This window comes from Mercenaria mercenaria, chromosome 5 (genome assembly GCF_021730395.1).
Source record: "Mercenaria mercenaria strain notata chromosome 5, MADL_Memer_1, whole genome shotgun sequence".
Taxonomy (NCBI): Eukaryota; Metazoa; Mollusca; class Bivalvia; order Venerida; family Veneridae; genus Mercenaria; species Mercenaria mercenaria.
In genome coordinates this window covers 57231741-57255434 of record NC_069365.1, presented here as the reverse complement: position 1 = coordinate 57255434, position 23694 = coordinate 57231741, and the positions used below count along the sequence as shown (strand labels likewise).

Below are 23694 nucleotides of genomic sequence, written 5' to 3'. Positions count from 1 at the left end.
TCGTTTTGTCCTTGTGTGTTTGTTTTGTATGCGCGCGCGTGTGTGTGTGTGTGTGTGTGTGTGTGTGTGTGTGTGTGCGTGCGTGCATGCGTGTGTGTGCGTGTGTTTGTAATGTGCACGTCGGCGTGCTGTGGGTTTCGTTTTGCGGAGGTTTTGTTTTTGGAACATGGCATTCCCTGTTTGATATATGTCCTTGTTTTTTTTTTGGTTTTTTGTTGTTTTTTTGGGGGGTTTTTTGGGTGGGGGGTATATTTTTATCATACTACCTATTCAGGATATTTCGTTTGACAGTAAAACTCACCTCTATTTCATTTATTGTTGGATAACAGCTGTTTAGCTGAATGTGTTATAACAGTTCCTGTTCGAAGAACACATTCTAAAGAATATATTTGCACTCTCTAGTCTGCAAAAAGTACTGCTATTTAATATGCAAAATCCGTATTTATAAAGTCTTGTCTCCTCATTTATATTAATTCATTTTAGCTTCACTGTGATGAAAATTTGAAGCTTACTGAAATGCCTATAGAGCCTGTTTGTTTGGACAGAACAGTAATTGTGGCATATATTAAGGAGATGCGTAGATCTGCCTCCAATTAATTTGACCTCCCGGTCCTACATCTGCTAAACCACCTCTCTGCTCGTTCTTCCCATGGACAAGTAAAAATATCCTCTTTCTTATTGAAGTTGAATAACAACTTTTATAACTTACACTTAATTCTAGAAAAACCAACTTCCAGTACTTACTCAACGCTCCCAAATCCACTCCACATATACACAAAAATATTTTAAAAATATTGACACATCCCTTCTTATTGTTTTCGACGCTTGACAAAATTGTGCGAAATTTCAGATAATGAATTTCTTTTTTTATTCCATTAAAATTAGTAATATTTCAATTGGAAATGATAAAAGACACTTTATACATCAAGTTAAACTATATATTGACCCAGTATATCCCTTAAATATATCCATATCTACATGTGATACAGTAGCTCGTATCAGCATGAAGATTTTTTTTCTTTGCGTATATCTTGTCAAAAATTGGCAACTTCTGTTATAAAGCATTACAATTTCTGTAGTTTTGTCGTAATTAAGATATTTATGTGGCAAGTATTTGCTTTTGTATCTAAAAGGTATCGGATGTTTTACATATTAAATTCAAATAGTTGGTAGACAATTAATCGTGATGACAGATAACGATGTACTAATAAACGATATCTGATTTTGTTCTACGAGGAGTGTTCGATATGCATTGCTTATTGTCCTCTAGCTCGATATCCACGTGGGGCACGATAAAAACCAATACCTACCTGTATAGGGTTATTCAATACCTACACAACGGTGTATAAATGTACATGTTAGACTAAGTGTAAGACATAAAATTTGCCATTTGAATACACGCAATCATTGACCCCTGTAGTAAAAATGGTTAGTAGAAGCGTCGACAAGAAAGATGAAATACGGGCTTACATCAAAGCAAGCTCAAAACTTGTTCTTTGAAGCAGCTGATGACTGAACTTTCTACTGCTTATGGACCTTCTTGTGTGTCTTATGACACAGTTCGGCGGTGGAAAAAGAAATTTGAGTCTGGTGTAGAGTCCATCAAAAATGCACCGAAATCAGGTAGGCCAAAATCTGCATCTCGTAAAGAAATCGTTTCCAAAATAAAGGAAATCATTGAAGGAGATGCCAGATTTACAGTTCGTGATATTGCACGAAAGGTAGGCATATCACTGTCAATGGTTCACCTTATTTTTAAGAAGCATTTGAAAGTCAGAAAGATTTCTGCTAGATGGGTGCCACATCTGTTGACTGATGAGCAAAAGAGGCAACAGGTTAAAGTGGCCAAAAAGCTGATTCAAATGTTTCCAAAATATGACAAAAAGAAGTTTGCCAATGTCGTCAGAGGTGATGAAACCTGGGTCCATTATTTTGAGCCCGTCAGAAAGGTTAGCAATAAGATCTGGGCCACTAAACACAGCAAACGCCCAATAATTGCCAAACGTTCTTTGAGTGCAAAGAAGGTTTAGTATGCAATCTTCTTATCTAGTGAAGGAGTCGCAATAAAAGTGCCGACGCCCTGCCACTGGTTTTAAACATGTCCGTCTTCTACATGACAATGCCCCCGTTCATACCTCCGCAATAGTTACGGCGTTTTTGAAGAAAAAAAAAGTAACTGTTTTGCCTCACCCCCGTATTCCCCAGACCTTGCCCCATGTGATTTCTTTTTGTTTCCGAAATTGAAATCATTCCTTGCTGGGTGGAAATACCAGTCCCGACAGGCACTTGGATCTGCCATTCATCAGTACCTTATTACTGTGCCCAAATCAGCGTACCGTGACGCCTTCAAGAAGTGGATACATCGGCTGAAACTTTGCATTTCTAGCCACGGGGAGTACTTCGAGGGCATGAAATGAGCCCTTTTGGGTTAACTTGAAATTTGAAGTCTCTAGATAGAAATAAGCAATTCATTTCGAACATCCCTCGTAGAAGTCATTCTCCGTTCAGGCTTTCATGATCACCCATATCACAATTTGCGTTTGTATCGTTAACACAATTGTTCTACATCGAACTTAAATTCGACTTGGGCAGCGAAAATGAGTTCAACTTTATGAAAAGACCTAAAATTTCAATTACGATGCACGTGTTTCATATATTTTCATTAATACATAATATCGGTTACTTTATTGCCTACTTTTTAAGGTGGGTGTGAAAAAAATACTTTTCATAAATGCAAATGAAAAATTAAACTTGACGACAACATAGCATCCAATCTAATGATGTTGATAAAACAACATTTTAGCTATGACGCCCAAGAAAATAAACGAATTCGTCACATTTGTTATTGAATTTTTAAAATGGATGAGCATGAATATATATTGTGTATCAGTTATTAGAAATTAATGATTAATTGAATGCATCTTCATCTTGTTCTTCGTCGTACTGTTAACATACCCCATACTTAGGTCTTCCCTGTCATAAGTAATATATGCACCGACGCAATTCTACGATTAAAGCTGGTCCTAATCGAGCAATCCCCCTGCCTTAGACAACGCTGTACTAGGTCCGAATCGTCTTTTAACGTTTTTCATGCGATTTTTGCAAACTTACAATAAGTTCCGTCTCAAATCTCACGCGAAGTATGAGAACGGAACTCTATCGTTGTAAAAATTGCGATGAAAGCATCAAACCAAAACGGTTACATATCGATCGCGTGAAGGCCTGATTTCAAGTAGGGTAAACGCGTAAAGGCTGAAGGGGTCGTGCTTAATTCAACTTTTATGTAATGGTGGACATAAAATATGGCGCTATTTAACAGGAAGACGAAGTAAACAGATTAAGTGCAGTCTCGACTGTAATTAAATTAGACGGCGAAAATAGTTCAAACCTTTGATGACAGAATAAAATTGATTACGATGGACATTTATATATGCTCTCTTATCTCCAATCATCTTATATTTACTTTTTCAGAATGCTCCGTTGACACAAAATTTTCTTCTATAATCAAACGGGGAAAAGAAGTTTTAACCATTTCGACAACCTTAAAAGGCAATATATAGAGTCAATCACATATTCATGACTTACAATGGAAAAAACATTGAACCATGCGTTGTTTAGGAAGTTTTTAAGAGGATCCCTGGAATATGTGAACTGTTTTCGTGCTTCAAAAGATCGATACTGATATAAACAATCTCGTTCTTGTCAAAATTGGCTACGGAGACTGTATGCATAAATCTTTAACATGGATTTGCGTGCAATCACGACATATTGAAATTGTCATAACTTCATTTATAGTGAACTTGTTATATTGAAGTTCTACTGAGCTGTATGTAACTACAGAATGGGCATTTTATAATGTTTTGATTTTCGCAATGGTTACAAAATCCTGCCTGGTTTAAACTGCGTCAAGAATTCATGTCTGAAAATAATGACAATTATTAAAAAAGAACAGCCACGTTCCAAATATGCAGCCTTCAAAAACAAAACCCCACAGCAGTGTATGTATAAATGTGTAGACAATAAGCATCTACACAAAAATACATAGACGTAGTCAAATGAACGAACAAAAAAGTCACAGCAAACACAAGAAGGCTTGGAATGGTCAGTGGCAATAACGTCTCTGGAGATATAAAACCTGTAAATTGCTTGCAAACCGTAGCTCTTAAGTGTTTTTCCTCGGAACGTAACTCTTGTTTTGTAGATATTACAAATCGCAGAAAAAAGTTTCCTTAGTTCAAAGTGCGGTATCTGTGTTATTCAATAACTGTACCCTGCTAAATTACCTAAACAAATACTCAGTGCTAAATTAGAATTTCTGTTTTAGGTCCACCGACTGTCACGTTTACTTGGCGTCACTGGGGAAAGTTTGAAGGAGATTACAAGAGCGTTAAAGCTACTGGGGAGACACTGGAAATGTTTGGAAGTTGTGTCGTGAAGGTCAATGAAGAGTTGAAAATTCTGTCAATAGAAGTGTATTATGATCCCAACATAATGATGAAGAAGCTAACATATACGGGCGATATTGCCAAGTGCCCTTTTCACCACGAATAGAGTTAATTAATGATGATAATGATAAAAAAAATCATATACCCGGAAAGACCTTACCACTGTCAATGTGATGTAGTTATAATTGTTCTCTGTATATAATATACCCAATGAATTAACTTTTCAAAATATAGTTTTAGGTGATCATGCATTTTTGGAACCTTTTACCTGTATTATAGACTTTATTAAAACCTTAGAAAATGTTCTGTCTTCCAGATTTCAATGAAATGTGTCACAGTTTTAAACCAACATAGGTCAAATATACTGTTAAATAAATTATATTTTTTTTTTGAAGATATTTGTTTAATTAAAGAGATCAGAAATATGCATGCTTGATTTAAAGCACTCTCTGGAATTTCATAACATGTCAACATTTTTATAATTGTATTTTATCCTATGAAAGTTGGAAAAGTTGCTTTTTATAAAGTAACACTCATTGATCTCACTGATCATTGTCATTGATCTGCAGGATGATTTTTCCCGTATGCCTGGTTTAAGCTTTATTCTACGTTACAGGAAAGTAACGTGATTATTGAAGATTTACCAAATGCGCAGAAATACCTTAACTTCATACAAATATATCATGCACACAGGTATTCGGGTGGGGTGTTGTAATTTGCACTATATGTACTGAAATATATCTGTGAATTTTAAAGTGAACAATTTAAAATATATTTTTCACATTTAGGGAATTACAAATGAGTCAGGATGAGTTGTGATAATTAAATATGTATTAATTTAAACAGGGAATTTTTTCAACACATAAACCTGTTGAACGCATAAGATCAAAAACTATACAGATGGCTAGATTCCTTATAATGATAAAGTGCGATTTCTGGAACAATAGATTAATGCGGACGATGTCTGCCGGTGCCAGGGATATGGGGGTTTTGCACATTTTATTTCCTTTCATGAACAGACTCGATCAAACCGAGTCTGCTACTACGTTGCCTTGTCTGCTTTCAAAGGATCTTTTCACAGATATAAAAATATCACAACAACAGTTTTTAAGTACATCATGCCGGCTATAAAATATCTCCTCCGTACTTGGATTCAGTGTTGTTATATTTTTGGTCCTTTGGGATCGAAAAGCTGGAGCTGATGGGTGTTGCACATTTGATTACCTTTCATGAACAGTCTCAGACAAACCGAGTATGTTATTACATTGCTTGGTCTCCAAAGGATCTTTTCACAGATTTTATTTACGTGTGAAATACAAGAAAACTCACCTACAAATATACATTTAAGATATTCCTTTTATTTATGTGATATATATAATTAATGTAAACTTTTATTTTCTGTAGCCAATAAACTTTTTTCTCGCACGCGTGTGAATAAGAAGCTTCAGATGACAATAAAGTTTCATAGATATTGACTTAAGTTCTGTGATTATTTATTTTGACACGTAAATTGGACAGGTAGATAAGTCAATCGAACATTATATATAACGTAGTTACTATTTCTCCCAAAGAGGTGGTGAGTGCCAAAGCTTAAACTCATTCAGTTACAGTCTAAACCTCGATGGTCATTCAACGGACACTGAAAATCTCTTATAGTGGAAACTTAAAGATTTCTTGACGTGTCCCTTATGTTGGATACACCCTAAAACAGTTATGAAACAATAAGGCAACTAACCTAATTTCAAAAGGTCATATGATGGCCCTAAAACATTGTCATGTCGTTGACTTTTGAACCGATCAATTAACCACATAGCCTTTAAGGTCCTATGAAATAATTACTATAAGATTATTGTTACACGTTTTAACTAGTCGAAGGAGTGGACAATTATGACTGTTTCAGGGCATTACCCACGAAGTTATTTCATGAGATATACATGAGTCACCAGCATGCATTAGATATAACTTGGCTCGATACTTTTTTTTCAATCTCAAACATTGTATATTTTGCGGTAAACAACGGTTGACTTCCGTACCTTAAGAGAATAAACGATGCTTTCTTGTGGTTTACAGTCTGATTTACCACGGTTCATCGTTCAGATACTTGCATATTTAAAGCCTCCGTGGTTCAATTCCTGTACGTTTGAACTATGAACCTGTAATTCAGATGATAAACAGTTAAAGACATGGATTATTCAATAAATATATGACAATAACAAAAAGTAAAAAACATACTATCACAAATTGCCGACCTCACTTCACAGTATAGTAATTAGAAATTCTGATGAGTATTATACCATACGATGTAACAAGACATTTAAGAAATATCGTTCGGATTTCTTTGATTATTGAAATGAGCCGTGCTATGAGAAAACCAACATAGTGGGTTTGCGACAAGCATGGATCCAGACCAGCCTGCGCATCCGCGCAGTCTGGTCAGGATCCATGCTGTTCGCTAACGGTTTCTGTAAGTGCAATAGGCTTTGAAAGCGAACAGCATGGATCCTGACCAGACTGCGTGGATGCGCAGACTGGTCCGGATCCATGCTGGTCGCAAAACCACTTTGTTGGTTTTCTCATGGCGCGGCTCAAATGTGTTTACATAACTTACATATTGTGAACGTTTCCATGTTGTAGTATACTCAAGCAAAAAATAAATGTGTATTTTGGTAACCGCCAATTTCTTCACCAATTAGTGAAGTCACTTGATAATGAAAATGTGCATGTTGAACACCGAATCGTGTGTAACTTTAAAGAAACGTTGTTGCAGAACATTTCAAAGTAAGAACAATATTGTGAAACTTCAATACATTATCAGAAATCTTACACACAACGAGCAGGATGCGAACCTTCCAGGTTCGTGACTTATTAATACATCCACATGTATAACCGAGTCCAGAAGGGGAAAAGAATTCCCTGTCTAAAACAGATAATTTATTTGATATGTGTATACTATGAATCACAAAACATGTTGGTATTACAAATGTTAAGACAGGCTTTAGAAGACTAGCGCGAGAGGATGATGATTATTAAAATGAAGCAAATCGCTTGCCACTGAAAACCGAATTCTTGACCACACCGACATTAGGTACAATGTCTGCATTTGTCTCTAGAATTATCATGACAAGATACAACGTCTAGTTACTAAAATGTTGGGAAAATGTAGTACATGAATAAATTCAGAGATTCAATGAACAAAATAACCATTTCGATGACAATTGTTTTTATGAGATCCATATTACGTGTATAATTCGCATTTGTAGAATAATACAGTGTATACAAATATCAAAAATGGCAATAAAAATATTTTAAATTGAAAGCCATATGTTTTTTTTTCTCCTGTACAAAGTATTTTACGGAGTCTGTTTAAAGTATGTCACACTTGACAGCCGAGATCCTGTAACGATAACCTCATATTCAGAATCAGTCCTCAGAATTAGTAATTAATCTGTAATCTAATCACTGTTTACATGCAATGCATGCAATAAGAGCTTTTCTAACAGGAGGGTCAACAGTAACCAGACAACACAGGATAGGTTAAGATAATTTTGTTCAGTCTCATCATCATGAACATAACTTAGCCTGCGCTAATCTGATAAAAAGTGGTTACGGATAAATGGCTCTTATTTCGCATTCTCCGTGAAATTTGAGTTTGGAGATCCTATGCGTATGAATATATCACTATAATCCTTCGGCCTTCGTGATGAATTTCTATGCATAAGAACGACAAATGAGGGTTATTCTATGATAAACCTTATTCAGATATTATTATTTCGATTCTAACCCGACTTACTTCAAATAACGTTAGACGAGATACAGGGGACTATTTTCATCAAACGTAAATTACAACTGCGTGCTACGCCGCAGGATAGCACACGGTGCGCGCGCAGCATAGTTCAAGGTCGGTTTATTGCAGAAATACACGAGATAGATTTTGCTCTTCAAGTATGTACTAGGTTATTAGCTGGTCGTGTTAAGGTAGAATGCAATCCAACTTATTTTGTTATTGCAAGCTCCTCTTCTCTACAGTAAACACCTTACAGAACACTAAATGTGTTCGTTTGAAGAGGTTGTTGCTCTTGAATTATTAACTGATGACAATATCTAATAAGGAACATTTCTGTGTTTATAGAGACATGTTTTTTTTTTTTGTTTTTTTTTTTTTCTTTTCTTAAGATGTGTCTTAACCCGTAACATGATAAATTTCTATAATGAACTTGTCCATCTTTCAATTTTGACGGTACCGTTAACTGTTAATAGGGGTGTTTACCAAAAAGATACTGGCTGAATGGCGAACAGTGTAGACCATGATCAGCTTGCACTGGTCGCAGAGGCAAAACCACTTGCCGCCAGCAGGCTGGCTAAAGGTTAAACTGTATACATACTTACAGATGTTCTTACACAACATTTAATATTTTGCAAATATCGTGAAAATCGCGTCAGTTAAATTATGTGATTGAGCATATTTTAAAATCATAAGATGTAAATAACACATAAACAACTACAAACAAAATTCACGTTATATAATAATGTAACTTTATCTATACTGAACAAAACAGCTAGCCTGCCATTAGTACTGTTGCCAGTAATTTAACATTAAATTTTAATGAATGTACACTTTATGATTTAGTCTACGCTTAGCACAATTTGTTGTTGATAATTTTTCACAATCATAAAATCAAATTATGCTATCATATAAATTCGCCCATTTTACGACATCAACCCATCTTTGAAAAGTCACAAAAGTACACTAAAATATCTAAGATTCACTAACTAACGAAAAACGTTATAAGAGAAGAAAATGACAACAGCGGTGACATGCCCTATCTTAAAAGAGAATATAATATGTGTGTGAAATTAAAACATTTTTTAGTAAAAATCAATATCTACACTTCCTTATTTCTATAAATTGTATATATTCATTTTCTAAAAACATGTGTATTTTACTGACTTTTTAAAAACCGGGCTTTGGTAATAAAATGAATAAAATCATATTTTTCTGTAATTAGATACTATTAAGATTTTGATATGTTAAATTAAATATTGATTTATTATACCTTACTTTTGTCTACAATGATAAAATCCCATTACCCGAGAAAGAGATATTCTCACTATCAAAAACATTTTCAAACCTTTTTGACACGTAACCAAGTGAAAGTGACTGTTAGGTCATGTGACCGCGCTGACATTTTATATGTCATATAAGGGCAAATAACTGCTTCAATATTTTAGCCAAATCATAAAATGATTGTCTCCCTTGTACACATTGTTGAACTTGTTCATGAGGATGTTGAAAAGGTGAAAGTGATGAATTAAATGAATTAAAAATATATTCTAACTTTTTGATATACTTAATTTTGTTCAATATGATAAAATAAATATCACATGAAATTGCTAAATTAAATACTGATATATCTACCTAAATTAATTGTCCGCATAATTTAAGAAGTGTGTCAGTAATTTTGAAAGTATTTGCAAAATGGCGGGTTTTCTCTTTAATTCAGTATAAATCGGATATATATATCAATAAAGATTGATGTGTAAAAATGTTTTAAAATAGGATAAGGCCAATATATATAATCAAAGAGAAAACCCGCCATTTTGCAAATATATATATATATATATATATATATATATGGTAAATTTCATTGATGTGTACATATATTACATGTTATATATTGTATTCACACTTAAGGCACAAAATCCAGGAACTTCCTCAGAGCAATTGCTACGTTCTAAAATAACAATATAACTCCATTTTATTTATCCAATTAATGAAAAATAAAACGCCTGGGACGGGGCTTTTACTTATTCTTCATGTTGTTGACATTATATGAGCCGTGCCATGAGAAAACCAACATAGTGGGTGTGCGACCAGCATGGATCCAGACCAGCCTGCGCATCCGGGCAGTCTGGTCAGGCTCCATGCTGTTCGCTTTTAAAGCCTATTGGAATTTGAGAAACTGTTAACGAACAGCATGGATCCTGACCAGACTGCGCGGATGCGCAGGCTGGTCTGGATCCATGCTGGTCAAACACCCACTATGTTGGTTTTCCCATGGCACGGCTCATATAGATATAACTGGTTAATGTGTTACTATTCTCTGTGTTTAGGCAATAAACTAACGGTATCTGTATCAAATATATGAAAAAAATATTTTCAAGGTAAATATATGCAGATCTGGAAAAGAATAAGTATGATCTTATTTCAATTCAAATTCATTTTCAATTTATTGGCAATCAGCAATATATTTGCCTTTGATCATTTACAAAATAAAAGCGCCTCTATTAACTGCTTCAAAGGCCCTCTGATAATTAGTGAAAATGCACCATAATTTTGACTTCTTCGATTAAATCCTTTGTATTATAGCGTGTAACAAGACAAAAGCATCTGCTGCGGAACGCCCATCGCGGAAACCATATTGAAAATTATATATAATAAATACATTTCCTTGTTCGCACATGTTTGTGATGCAGTTTTTTAACACTAATAAAATGATACGATTTCTTAGCGCTAATGAAAACATTTTTCCAATAACATTTACTAATGTGATACCTCTATAATTCGAAGATATATTCTTATCACCCTTCTTAAATATTGAGACAATAACTCCCTTAGACCATGCCTCAGGGTATACACAGTAATCATAGATGTCATTAAAATGGTACATAAATAAGAAGATATAACATTATTTACATCAATAATGAAATCAGACACATTATTATAGTCACAATTTTTGAATTTGTTTAAAAAACATATTGTTTTTTTTTTTTTTACTTCTTCTACAGAAATAGCTTTATTAAGATATTCCACATTTAAAGAATTCAAAGTTGAGTATTTAGATATACTCTCACTACTCGAAACATACAATGAGCATAAGGAATACTTTGAAATTCAAGAAAACAAATTCTCACATAAAATATCGGTAAAGGGCAAAATCCATTTTGGGAAAAGATAAAAGCTAACAGTTATAAAAAGATATTAAAACGGATACAGTATATTTTTATGTACATACACGAGAAACAAAAAACTTTTAGAATAATAAGTCGGATTTAGATAGCATGCCATTCGTTTTAGATTCTGTTTCAGAGTTATTAGATAAAGATAGAATTGTAGAGGTTCCCTTCCAGCCTTAAGTAGTAAACCCTCTTTCTGTTTCTGTAAATCAGTCTGGCAAAAAAACGGCTTATACTAGATTTGAGGCATGTAAACAAGTATATATGGAGAAATGCGCTTTGAGGACAGAAGTTAGGTTTAGATTAAGTAGAAAGAGAGGGATTTATGTTTGATTTAACTTCAGGTTACCACTACATAGATATTTCAACAAAACACCAAACTTTCTTGGGTTTTCTGTAAAACACAATAACAATACTAGAACCAGAAATTTTGTTTTCAGTTTTACCTTTCGGCCTATGCTCTGCAGATTTTATTTTCCCTAAAGGTTTGAGAGAACTAGTAAAATACTGGAGAACACATGGAATAAAAATCATTGCGTATTTAGATGACAGCTGGTCAACACATTTCTCATTTCAGGCAGCGTTTAAAAGTTTTAGAATTTAGGTTTGTACGAATTTCCTTAAGCATATCTGTTTTTTTTTAGCAAACGTCGAAAAATCAGTTTGGATTCCTATATAAATTTTGACCTTGCTGTCTTCAATCGGGTAGGTTACGAAAAAGAGGGTAGATGACTTAAAACAAGAAATTACAGTTTTGAAAACTATGGCAAACAGAGTTACTTCCCGTAGATTAGCTGAGGTAAACAGCATGATAGTATCAATGCATTTCGTGTTAGGCAACCTAACACGTTAAATGACCAGGTTCATTTACATTATATTGAGAATTAGTTTGTTTGTTTTTTTGGTTAGATAATGAAAATCGCCTAAACAGTTGTAATTTATTCCCCCTCTCCCAAGACTGAATCTTAGTTTATTCCGACGCCAGTGATATAGTCTGTGACGAATTTCCGCCGTCTTTTCCAGGCTGCATTACGCACAAACAATTGACAGAGTCTGAAAAAGTAAAAAGCTCCACATGGAGAGAATTGAACAGTATAGACTGGGATCTTTGCGCTTTATCAATGTTTTAATTACAATTGCGTTCAGTGAGTGGTACACACAACAAAAACTGCGAAATTATTATTCAGTCTGGAAGTACAAAACACGATGTGCAATTCTAAGCTTTTTCTAATTTTAATTTTTGCGCCTCAAACGAAATAGATCATTCAGTGTTATTGATACCTCGTAAAGAGATTGTGAACAGTTATTTAAGAATTTTTGATGCTGATGACTTGGGCGTTACCACAGAGTGTTTTACGTTTCTAAATACAAAATTGGGCCCCTTTTCAGTTGATATATTTGCTAATTACAGTAACAGAAAAACAGCACGGTTTAATTCAGAATTCTAGAATCCAGAATGTGAGACAGTCGATGCTTTTTCGACAGACTGGTCCGGTGAAAATAATTGGCTGGTACCCCCCCCGTGAGTAATCCAGTATTTTGGTAAACAGCGAAGTTTAAGGGGCATCTATTGAAATTAAGTTCGTACTTCGTTAGGCCACCTAAAATACAGCATAAAGCTACTTTATAAACGGTGACTCCATTTACATTTGTCCTAGAATGTAGCAGTGAATGTAGGAAATAAAGGTAAGAAGAAATGAATTACTTACCAATCTTACTGTTTATTCTGAAGTAAATATATTAACATTTTTCCGCTTCAAAACACACAAATGAAGAGATTTTTAAGGCTTGATAATTCCTCAGTAAGTTATTTGCGGACAGCATTTAGTAAACTTTCTTTTCTCTTTAGACAACATATGGTTCATTGCTTAATTGTAATGCCCATGTTTGTTTTGGAAAAAAATATACTAAAATCCCGTCAATCATTTATATTTGCAACTGGTTTACTTACGTTTACCATGAAAAAAAAAGAGAAAAAAAATGCTTTGACTTCTTTGACAGTGAGATTTAAGGAATTAATACATCTGTAATTTCTATTTAGGCATTACATTAAAAGTAATAAGGTAACCGGAAATAATAGGTATCAGAAGCCTTCTTAGCTACAAAGGTTAGTTTTAATGATTTTTAAACGGAAAAGTTCACAGGAGTCTTAAAAGCTACAAAGTTTTAGTGATCATAGTTCCCTTATTAGCTACCTAGGTTAGCTTTAATGTAGGTCACATGAGCCTTATTTGCTACAAAAGTTAGTTTGTTTTTCTTTTTTGATTTAGGAAATAAAAGATCATAGGTACCTAATTAGGTACGAATTTTAGCTTTGTCGAGAATCGGATGTAAGAGGTCACAGGAACCTTTGTAGCTACAAAGGTTAGCTCTACTGGAAATATAAGGTCACAGGAGCCTTAAAAGGTAAAAGGATTTTATACTTTTTTATATGTTCCAAATTGTTCGGCAGAACCAACTCTTTCAAAATCAAAACTGTTCCTATGAAAAGCTCTTCTGAATTATATATGATTTTACTGTTTCCATGACAAACGTTCATTTTTGGAAAGGACAACCATTTAGGTGATAATCAGTCATATCTTGGTCAGTTTTGGAGACGAAACAATAAAAATGGTGTCGAAATGGGGCTGAGACATGGCAGTATTTTTATGTAAATTAACTTATTTGCATATTCCTGAAAATTAATGAAAATGTTACAAATGACAAAATGACAAATTCGGGTACACGTACTACAAATTTCCGAACTCCAACGTAGTGTTATTTTCGCTTTTCGCTATCGTAGACGATTGTTTGGCAATACTAGTATGCTGCGCGGAGGTTTGTAGTTTTCCCGTTCTTTATATTTTGAAGGCTTGCTAACGATCCCTTTAGCCTAATTCAGTCTTGTGTTGTGTTGTTTTGTAAGGTGTATGATCACAAAATTTAAATGATTTATGCTCGTTTGAGACAGTTGGCTAACTGAGAAAGGAGACCTGGTTGATAAATCCGTAGGCATTGTTTAGTACAATATGGTATCATAAATCGTTTGATATTGTTTCTTCTATCCAACCAGGGTGGATACCAGGCTCAAAAATCCGTTTTCAAATTTTGTGAGGCCCCAAAATGTAACAATTATTTTTTTGTCCATTTTAAGGGAAATTAAAGAACATTTTCATTCTATCATTATTTGTTGAAATGTGTATCTGTTTTAGATTAAATAGATTATGGGTTTTGAATGTCAAATAGCCAATTATACCGTGTTCACACTAGCAGAACGGTTTTATTTTTATTAGGCACTAATTGGTTATAATTGGTATTTGACATTCAAAACCCATCAAAATATAATCTAGTTGGCGTCCACACTAGGCAAAGAAATGTGGTTTAAATATATACATGCAATGTTGGAAGTTAACAAATATCTTGCAATAAGCAAACAAGGTTACAAAGAATTGAGGCTAACAGAAACAAGAAGGGGTCATCAATATTTAAACTTCTGTGTTCATCTAAGAATTTCTGTTCATTCCATCTATTGTCCATTTTGAGCGTCAGCATGACTCCATATTCTCAATTTAATGTTTTTGTTTCAACAATAGTCCAATTACTTATGCCAGCCAGTGATGCATGAATCAATGATGCACGAGTCAATGATGCACGAGTCAGTGATGCACGAGTCAGTGATGCATGAGTCAATGATGCACGAGTCAGTGATGCATGAATCAATGATGCATGGGTCAGTGATGCACGAGTATTCATACTTTTTTATCCCCCCGCCAAAGGCGAAGGGGATATTAGAAATGCTCTCCGTCCGTGTGTGCGTGCGTGCGTGCGTCCGTCCGCAACGATCTTTGTCCGGAGCATAACTCCAAAAGTACTGGAGGGATTTTCTTCAAACTTCATACACTGATAGAACACATTGGGAGGAAGTGCAGTGTGCAAGAACAATAACTCTTCCTTGCCTATTTTTTGAGTTATTCCCCTTTATCTTATTTTCTTAAAAAAATTTGTCCGGAGCATAACTCCAAAAGTACTGGAGGGATTTTCTTCAAACTTCATACACTGATAGAACACATTGGGAGGAAGTGCAGTGTGCAAGAACAATAACTCTACCTTGCCTATTTTTTGAGTTATTCCCCTTTATCTTATTTTCTTAAAAAAATTTGTCCAGAGCATAACTCCAAAAGTACTGGAGGGATTTTCTTCAAACTTCATACACTGATAGAACACATTGGGAGGAAGTGCAGTATGCAAGAACAATAACTCTACCTTGCCTATTTTTTGAGTTATTCCCCTTTATCATATTTTCTTAAAAAAAATTTGTCCGGAGCATATCTTTTTCATGCATGGAGGGATTTTGATATATCTTGGCACAAATGTTCACCATCACGAGGCGGAGTGTCATGCGTAAGAACCAGGTCCCTAGATCTAAGGTCAAGGTCACACTTAGAGGTCAAAGGATACAAGAATGAAAACCTTGTCCGGAGCATTTCTTCTTCATGCATAGAGGGATTTTGATATAACTTGGCACAAATGTTCACCACCACGAGACAGAGTGTCATGCGCAAGATCCAGGTCCCTAGGTCTAAGGTCAAGGTCACACTTAGAGTCCAAAGGTCAGATACAAGAATGACTTTGTCCGAAGCATTTCTTCTTCATGCATGGAGGGATTTTGATGTAACTTGGCACAATTATACACCATCATGAGGCGAAGTGTCATGCGCAGTTCCCTTCTTAAGAATTACTTCCCTTTGTTGTTACTTTAAATAGCTTTTATTGTAACTTTTTCATTACTAGTCGTAGGGAAAAATCGAGACCACTTTTCTGTAGTACAACATGCATGCTACATCCAATTTTGAGGTGTATTTTGACCAATCTCTACCTGGTAAAGATTTCTGTGTGGACTTTCATTTTTTTTTTTTTTTTTTTTTTTTTTTAAGATTAACTTCCCTTAGTTGTTACTATAAATAACTTATATTGTAACATTTTTATAATTGACCATAGGGAAAAAACAAGACCACTTTTCTGTGGTACAACATGGATGTTACTTTCCAATTTTAGGTGTATTTTAAGATATCTCTACCTGGTAAGGAGTTTTTTTGTGGACTTCTAAAAAACAAAAGACTTACAATGATTACTAAACAACCACAAATTAAAATTCCATTTGCAAATACAGCTGCTAGAGTAAAGAAATTTGCAGTGACGGGCGTATATTGTGACATTCTGGCACTCTTGTTCCCTGTTAGCTTTCCATTCCTTCTTTTTACAGTAGCCATATAGAAAAACTGTTTCATGAAAATTAATAAAATTTAGCAGTAAATCACCTCACCACTGACTTATTCTTTCTTCCACATCTTTAAAACCCCTGATGTGGACCACAACTAAACGGTTCTTCAAAGCTTTCCCCAAAATTAATACTTTCAGACACTAACTTGCCAGGAACTTTAGCCTTCAATTATAATATGCCCGGCGGGGGGATTGGCCATGTCTAACATGGCTCTTGTATGTATTGTAGTTGTCCTAGCTTTTGTAAAATAAAACAGTTTTCATTTTTTCTCCATTATTTACTCCATTGAACTGTTAACTAACAGATAAATGCACCAGTTAGGAAATGATAAGTATGTTATGAATCCCTACCTTATCAGTTATTCTTTGCAATCAAGTCGCCTTGTGACTTATAATTGTGACGGAGAAATGTTAAACTAACAGGAAAACAAACTCGTTTCAACACATGTAAAATGATTATCTCAAAACTGCATTTTTAATTAACAACAAACATTTCATCAAATACAAGGTTGTCAAATTAATTGTCACTTTGAAGGACTTAGAAATCCATTTCTGAGCGTTCCTTAAGTTACCACATTGTATGTCTCCTTTTAGAAGCGTCACTTTTAATGACCAAAGATTATTTCCTTCCAATGATAATAACTTCTTGAAGTAGCAAAGCGTTAACAGTAAATGTCAATATCATTTTAAAGGCACACATTGTAAATCATCTATGTGTCAAAGTCACCAAAGTCCACAATCCTTTTTTCCTACTACTAAAGGACATGCCCAATATATCAAGAAGAGTGACCGCCCTTCGTTATAGATCGGGGTCACTGCCAAAACATTAATCACTAGAAATGTTGTATTTGGTTTATTTTCTATTCATATGTTCAAAAATGCGTACTACAATAATAATAGACGACAGGGAATATGAAAATAAATTCATTTGTACGGGAACACTACTTATTAAGGATTTGAAATAAGAGACGTCTTAAGAGGTTCAGAATAAAACTCCGCCGGTTTGCTCATGTGGAAACTGCTTCTTTGTTGATAGAATCCACTGGAAATAAATCAAATAAAGCTGACTAACACAAACGCGGACACGCACGTACGCACGTAAAACACGCACACACAAATGAACGGCTAACAATAAATACCGCATTCAATGACCATACAAATTCGCGTGACTCTTAAACAGTAAGTGCGGTAAAAATCGAAGCCGTAAGATTTAAGACAATGGAATAATTATCTCCTTTCAATATTTTGACATTTTGTGTGTTTTGAGCTTCGGATAAACGATTGTAGAATTGGCACTCATTTGTAGATCGAAGCGAATCAAATGTGTAACAAATCTGGTACCAGCCGCATAAGGGTAATTTGCCATCAAAAGTTCGGCTATGACTGAGCAGGACCACAAAGATTTCCCCTGTAAATATCTACATGCGTTCCTGTAAAAAATAGTTCTCCTCAATTTTGCACTACATAGCGGACGCAGAGTTGTCATGCCTGTACTCTATTTACGATGAGGTATCAAGTCACAATAGTGTATGTTTTATGTGACATAAAAATGTATTTGGTTACTATTGTCTTTTGGTTTGGTTAGTTTCGCTGGATTTTTTTTACCCGTCTCGTCCTACAACTTGAATATGGGGAAATTAAGCGTGACCCTGTTTTCACCTTGTTGGCTGTTCGTACAGTACGGTTTCATTTGGTTAAATGTATTTTATAAATGGTTTTCTTTCTAACCGTGTATTTTGTGGATGATAACATAGATGTTTTCATGTGAGGAAGCCATCCGAATGAATTACAAAAGATTGGTGGTACTGCCCAGGTACCCGCTAGTGATGAAGTAATGCACGGAGGGGCACCCGAAGTGTTCCTCAAACATTATAAGCTGGAAAGTCAACCTATGTCCTATAAATGTGTCGGAGTCGGTGACGTTAAACCCAACTGACCTGCTTTGTTGTGCGTGGCTCTTTGCCACGGGATTATACACTTGCCGCTTATGTTTTTCTGATGTACTAAAGTAAGTATCGCTCAAAAAGTAAAATCCTGCGATAAAACAAATGCATGTTTCGACATACTGATTTTACAAAACACTTCCCCAAAGTTATTAAAAGGGGTTAGGAAGGAAAATGATCGAGCAGGCAGGATGGCTTCAGTGGTGTTGTTGGACTTAAATAAGATAGTGGTTTAATCCCCTTGACCACTTTGTCGGTCTAGAAAAGTCATCGTTTGGTTAAAATGGGACTTTGGCCAGTGACACTAACTATCACGTTTCGAAATATTTTTTCCTAAAGTCCTCAAGAAACATCCTGTTTTTCAAACAAGGCGACAGTTATGACAATCGCCAAACGTCTTATACAATGCCTATTCTTATCAGATGAAATTGATTCATGTATTTTATATTAAGAAAAAGTGTTGAAGTTCAAGCAGGGAATACTGTCTGAAAAGCAGTAAACCCCTAGCTGACAGGCTTGTTCAAAGTTCAAAACTTCATGATTTCTCCTTTATTGACCTTCATAAAAGCTGTCACTTTATGTAGAAATCTAAAAAATCTTTCCAAAGATGCATTAAAAGTCACCATAATACAAACTTTCCAGTTATCTCTTTAAAAAACAATCAAACTGTGTAATGATACAAGGCGCTTTTTCTTAATCGCCAGGGAAGTTTACAACTCGGCTGCTTTCATTAGACGCTCATAATGCCTTTGTTTGTAATATGGTTGTCACATATTGTGTTATGAACATAAAGGTATATTAACTTCTTGTTAAATCCTATATTCGAAAATTGTTTTCTCCAATATTTGTCAAAGGTCTTTGTACCACAAAATTTTATTTAATCTATGATTTCCCCACCCACCCCTTTTATGACTTTATATTATTAAGTTCATGTGCATTGATGAAAGTAGTGCTTTTCTAGCCATGTAAGCAACTATTTGGACAGCTGTTTCATCTGTTTTAACATAAAATTTAAAGCTTCATGGAACCTTTATATATGTACATTGTACGATTTAGTAGGTATATTTGAGTTACGATCTCGAACGGTCGAGCAGATATACACGCTAACGTGTGATGTCTGCTGACCCGAGTCGCACACGTAAACTAGAACGTTACACAAAATTTATATATACTCAAACATTAAAAGATGGTTAATCAGATTTTTTGTCAACTAATGGATTTGTTCAAAACTTAATCAACTGAACATTTATACTTATTTGTGTTCACTGAGTTCTTAATACACGCCCAATTTTCACTGGAAGTATTTTTAGAATTTGATTTTCTTATCCTGGTTGCCCAACCAAGATAGCGTTATTTTAGCATAAGTGTAAATTAAATAAACATATTTTGCCTCAGGAATAATATGAATTTAAGCACTTTTGTATTAAAGTTGTCAAAGATATGCATCGACAAGTACATACTTTGCCAAATTTAATTAGAAATGCAACTATGGACAAGTAAAAACATCCTTTTTCTTATTGAAGTTGAATAACAACTTTATTTTTATAATTTGTACTTAACTCTAAAAAGACCAACTGCCAATATTTACTCAACGACCCCCAGACCCACTCCACATATACACAAAAATATTTTGAGTATGATCATACATCCTTTCACATTTCTTCGCGGTTTGTTCGAAATTTCTCTTTTTACTTCAATTATATTAGTAACATTTCAAATTGAAATGATAAAATACATTTTATACATCAAGTTAACCAACATATTGATATATTCTTTAAATGTGTCCATTTTTAAATGTAATACAGACGGGAAAAAAATTTCTTTGCGTGTATTTTGTCTTGAGTATTTATTTAGTAATTACTATGACCTGAAATAGTTTTGAAAACAGATAGGAGTGTCTTTACACCATCTAATTCTTTCTTTTGCAACATTTTGTTCTAAGAAAGTAAACCAGCATTGGCAAATTCTGTTATACATTATAAAGCATTACAGCTTCTCTAGTTTGGTCTACATTAAGATATTTATGTGGTAAGTATTTACTATTGTATCAAGAATGTATCGGGTGCTTCACATATTAAATTCAGTTGGTAAAACTGTTGGTAGACAATTAACCTTGATGGCAATAACAATATAACAATACACGTTATCTAATTTCATTCTAGAAGTCATTCTCCGTTCAGGTTTTCATTATCATCCATATCAAAATTTGTGTTTGTATCGTTAACACAAATGATCTACTTAAATTCAAACGGCTGGAAAAGGAGTTCATTCTTGATGACAAAACTGAAAATCGCAATTACGATACACTAGCGCATAATACTTCACTAATCTTACATTTACTCTTCCTTTATCTTACTTTTGTAGGATTAGGGCTCCGTTGACACAAAACTCTTCTTCTTAAATGCAAACGGGGGAGGGAAGTTTAACCTTGACGACAACATAGAAATTGGCAACTATAATATGTTGATGTAGGACAACATTTTCTATGACGCCAACAAGGAAACAAACGACTCATCACATGAATTGTTTAGGAATGTATTTAAGAGTGGATTCCCATGGGAAGTGCTTGAAGTGTATTCAGGTAAAATTAAGATGACTGACACATATCTTAAATCATCCATTCATTTTTAGTCTAAGTGGCTAAATTTTTGACACGCATTTTTTTACAAACACGACATATTCATTTTGCCATAACTTTATTGATAGTGAATTTGTATTGATGAAATTCTACTGAGCTTTATATATCTATAGATTGGGCGTTCATGCAAAATTTTATCATATAATATTCTGATTTAACCATGCAAAACTTTTTCATTAATTGACTGCACTTTTTGAATAAAATTTATTTAAATGTAATCGTAATGGTTAGAAAAATCTGCACGGTTTAAGCTGCGTCAAGAATCAAATTAAGAAAATAATGACAATGATTAAAAAAGAACAGTCATGTTCTTCCAAAATAAACCCCTTCAGTAGTGCATGTATAAATGTGTAGACAATAAGCATCTGCACAAAAATTCATATACGTAGTCAAATGAACGAACAAAAAGATCACAGCAAACACATAAAGGCTTGGAACGGTCAGTGGTATTAACGTCACTGGAGAGATAAAACCGGTAAGCTGCTTGCTAACCGTCGCACTTAAGTGTTTTTCCTCGGAACGTTGTTCTTGTTTTGTAGACATTAGAAACAGCAGACAAAGTTTCCTTAGTTCAAAGTGCAGTATCTGTGTTATGCAAAAACTGTACCCTTACAAATGCTCAATGCAAAAGTAGAATTTCTGTTTCAGGTCCACCGACTGTCACGTTTACTTGGCGTCACTGGGGAAAGTTTGAAGGAGATTACAAGAGCATTAAAGCTACAGGGGAGACACTGGAAATGTTTGGAAGTTGTGTCGTGAATGTCAATGAAAAGTTGAAAATTCTGTCAATAGAAGTGTATTATGATCCCAACATAATGTTGAAGAAGCTAACAGCTACGGGCGATATTACCAAGTGTCATTTTCATCACGAACAGATTTAATGATGATATTAATAAAACAATTGTTTAATATATCCGGAAAGACTTTACCAGTATATATTTTCACCAGTCAATGTGATGTAGTTATAACTGTTCTCTGTATATGATGTATCCATTGAAATACCTTTTCAAAATGTAGTTTTAGGTAATTATGCGTTTTTTTTGGAACATTTTACCTATATTATAGACTTTGTTAAACCCTTATTCTTTTTTTAAAATTCAGGATAACTAAATATTCGGCAATTAAAACAGAAAGAACCGTAAGCTCGGTGTTTCATTAGTCTAATTTGAAAAAGTTTGGCATCAAGTAAGGATTTATACTAGGAGTCTATGGAAAATCATATGTTTCTTTTACATTTTTGCGATTAGAAAATGTTCTGTATTCCAGATTTCGATGAACTGTGTCACAATTATAAACCAAATATACTGTCAAATATATTATATAATTTTATGGGTTTTTTTTTTTTTTTTTTTTTTTTTTGTTTATTTTGGAGATATTTGTTTATAATTAAAGCGATCAGAAATATGCATGCTTAATTTAAAGCATTATTTGGAATTTCAACACATGTCAACATCTCTATAATAATTTATTATATTTTATCCTTTGAAAGTTAGAAAAGTTGCCATTTTTTTTATAAAAAAAACACTTGAGTTGTCATTGATCCGTAGGATGATTTTTGTTTTCCGTATGCCTAGTTAAAGCTTTATTCTTCGTTTTCGGGATAAGAAAGTAACGCAATTATTGAAGATTTATCAAACGTGCAGAAATACCTTAACTTCACACAAATATACCATGCACACGGGTATTCGAAGATTGTAGTACTTTGCACTATATATCTATTGAAAATATATCTGTGAATTTCATTGTGAAAAATTAAAAATATATTGTCACATGTACAAAACTACAAATCGGTCAGGCAGCGGCAAGCTGATCAGTTTATTTTATGAACCGCATGATATAACATAGAAGTAATACAAAAGCTGACTGTGCCGGTATAGAATACAGCAGAACATAGCAACAGAAATTTTCATATTTCGTTGGATGTATACGATACGTCGAGAAAGCAATTATATGTACTAATTTTTAACCAACATCATAGCAATATAATGACATGCTCAATCATCAAGCTCTCCTAAACGTTGTGAATGACAATAGTAACAAAGATTCGAGCCCATTTACGACAACTGAAAATGAACAAATTACGATTAAAACAGACTTGATCGTTTTAGTCTTCACAATGTATAATTTGCTATTAAAAATGATTCCATTCCCCAACGATGACCTTAGCGGACCAGACCTTCAGTGTAGAATGTAGCAGTAGCAGTAACACAATATGTTCAAATTTCATGATAAAGCCTCCTTTTGACATTAAAATTCCGTCGGTAATGCAGTATGAACTATTTTTTAAAACATCACAGCAATGCATCGATATGGTTCAATGCAACTTCAAACTCGCCTGAACAAATCGGATCGATCTGTGCCCAAGGCTTATGAAAAATAAACAAAATTACAATTTGAAACAGTTTTGTCTGATTTTTGTAGGACATTATGCATGAATTACTAAAATTGTCGTCCT

The 23694-nt window shown here is 34.2% G+C and overlaps 1 protein-coding gene across 1 annotated transcript in view; it reads left to right on the top strand.

The window, feature by feature from the left end:
* LOC123558439 (uncharacterized) overlaps positions 1-22869 on the top strand; it is a 41952-nt gene extending 19083 nt beyond the window's left edge. The window contains 2 exon segments of the mRNA XM_053543672.1: positions 20966-21182; positions 21888-22869. Of these exon segments, the coding sequence (XP_053399647.1) occupies positions 20966-21182; positions 21888-22120 (450 nt within the window). The 3' untranslated portion in view covers positions 22121-22869.
* The last annotated feature ends 825 nt before the right edge of the window (positions 22870-23694 follow it).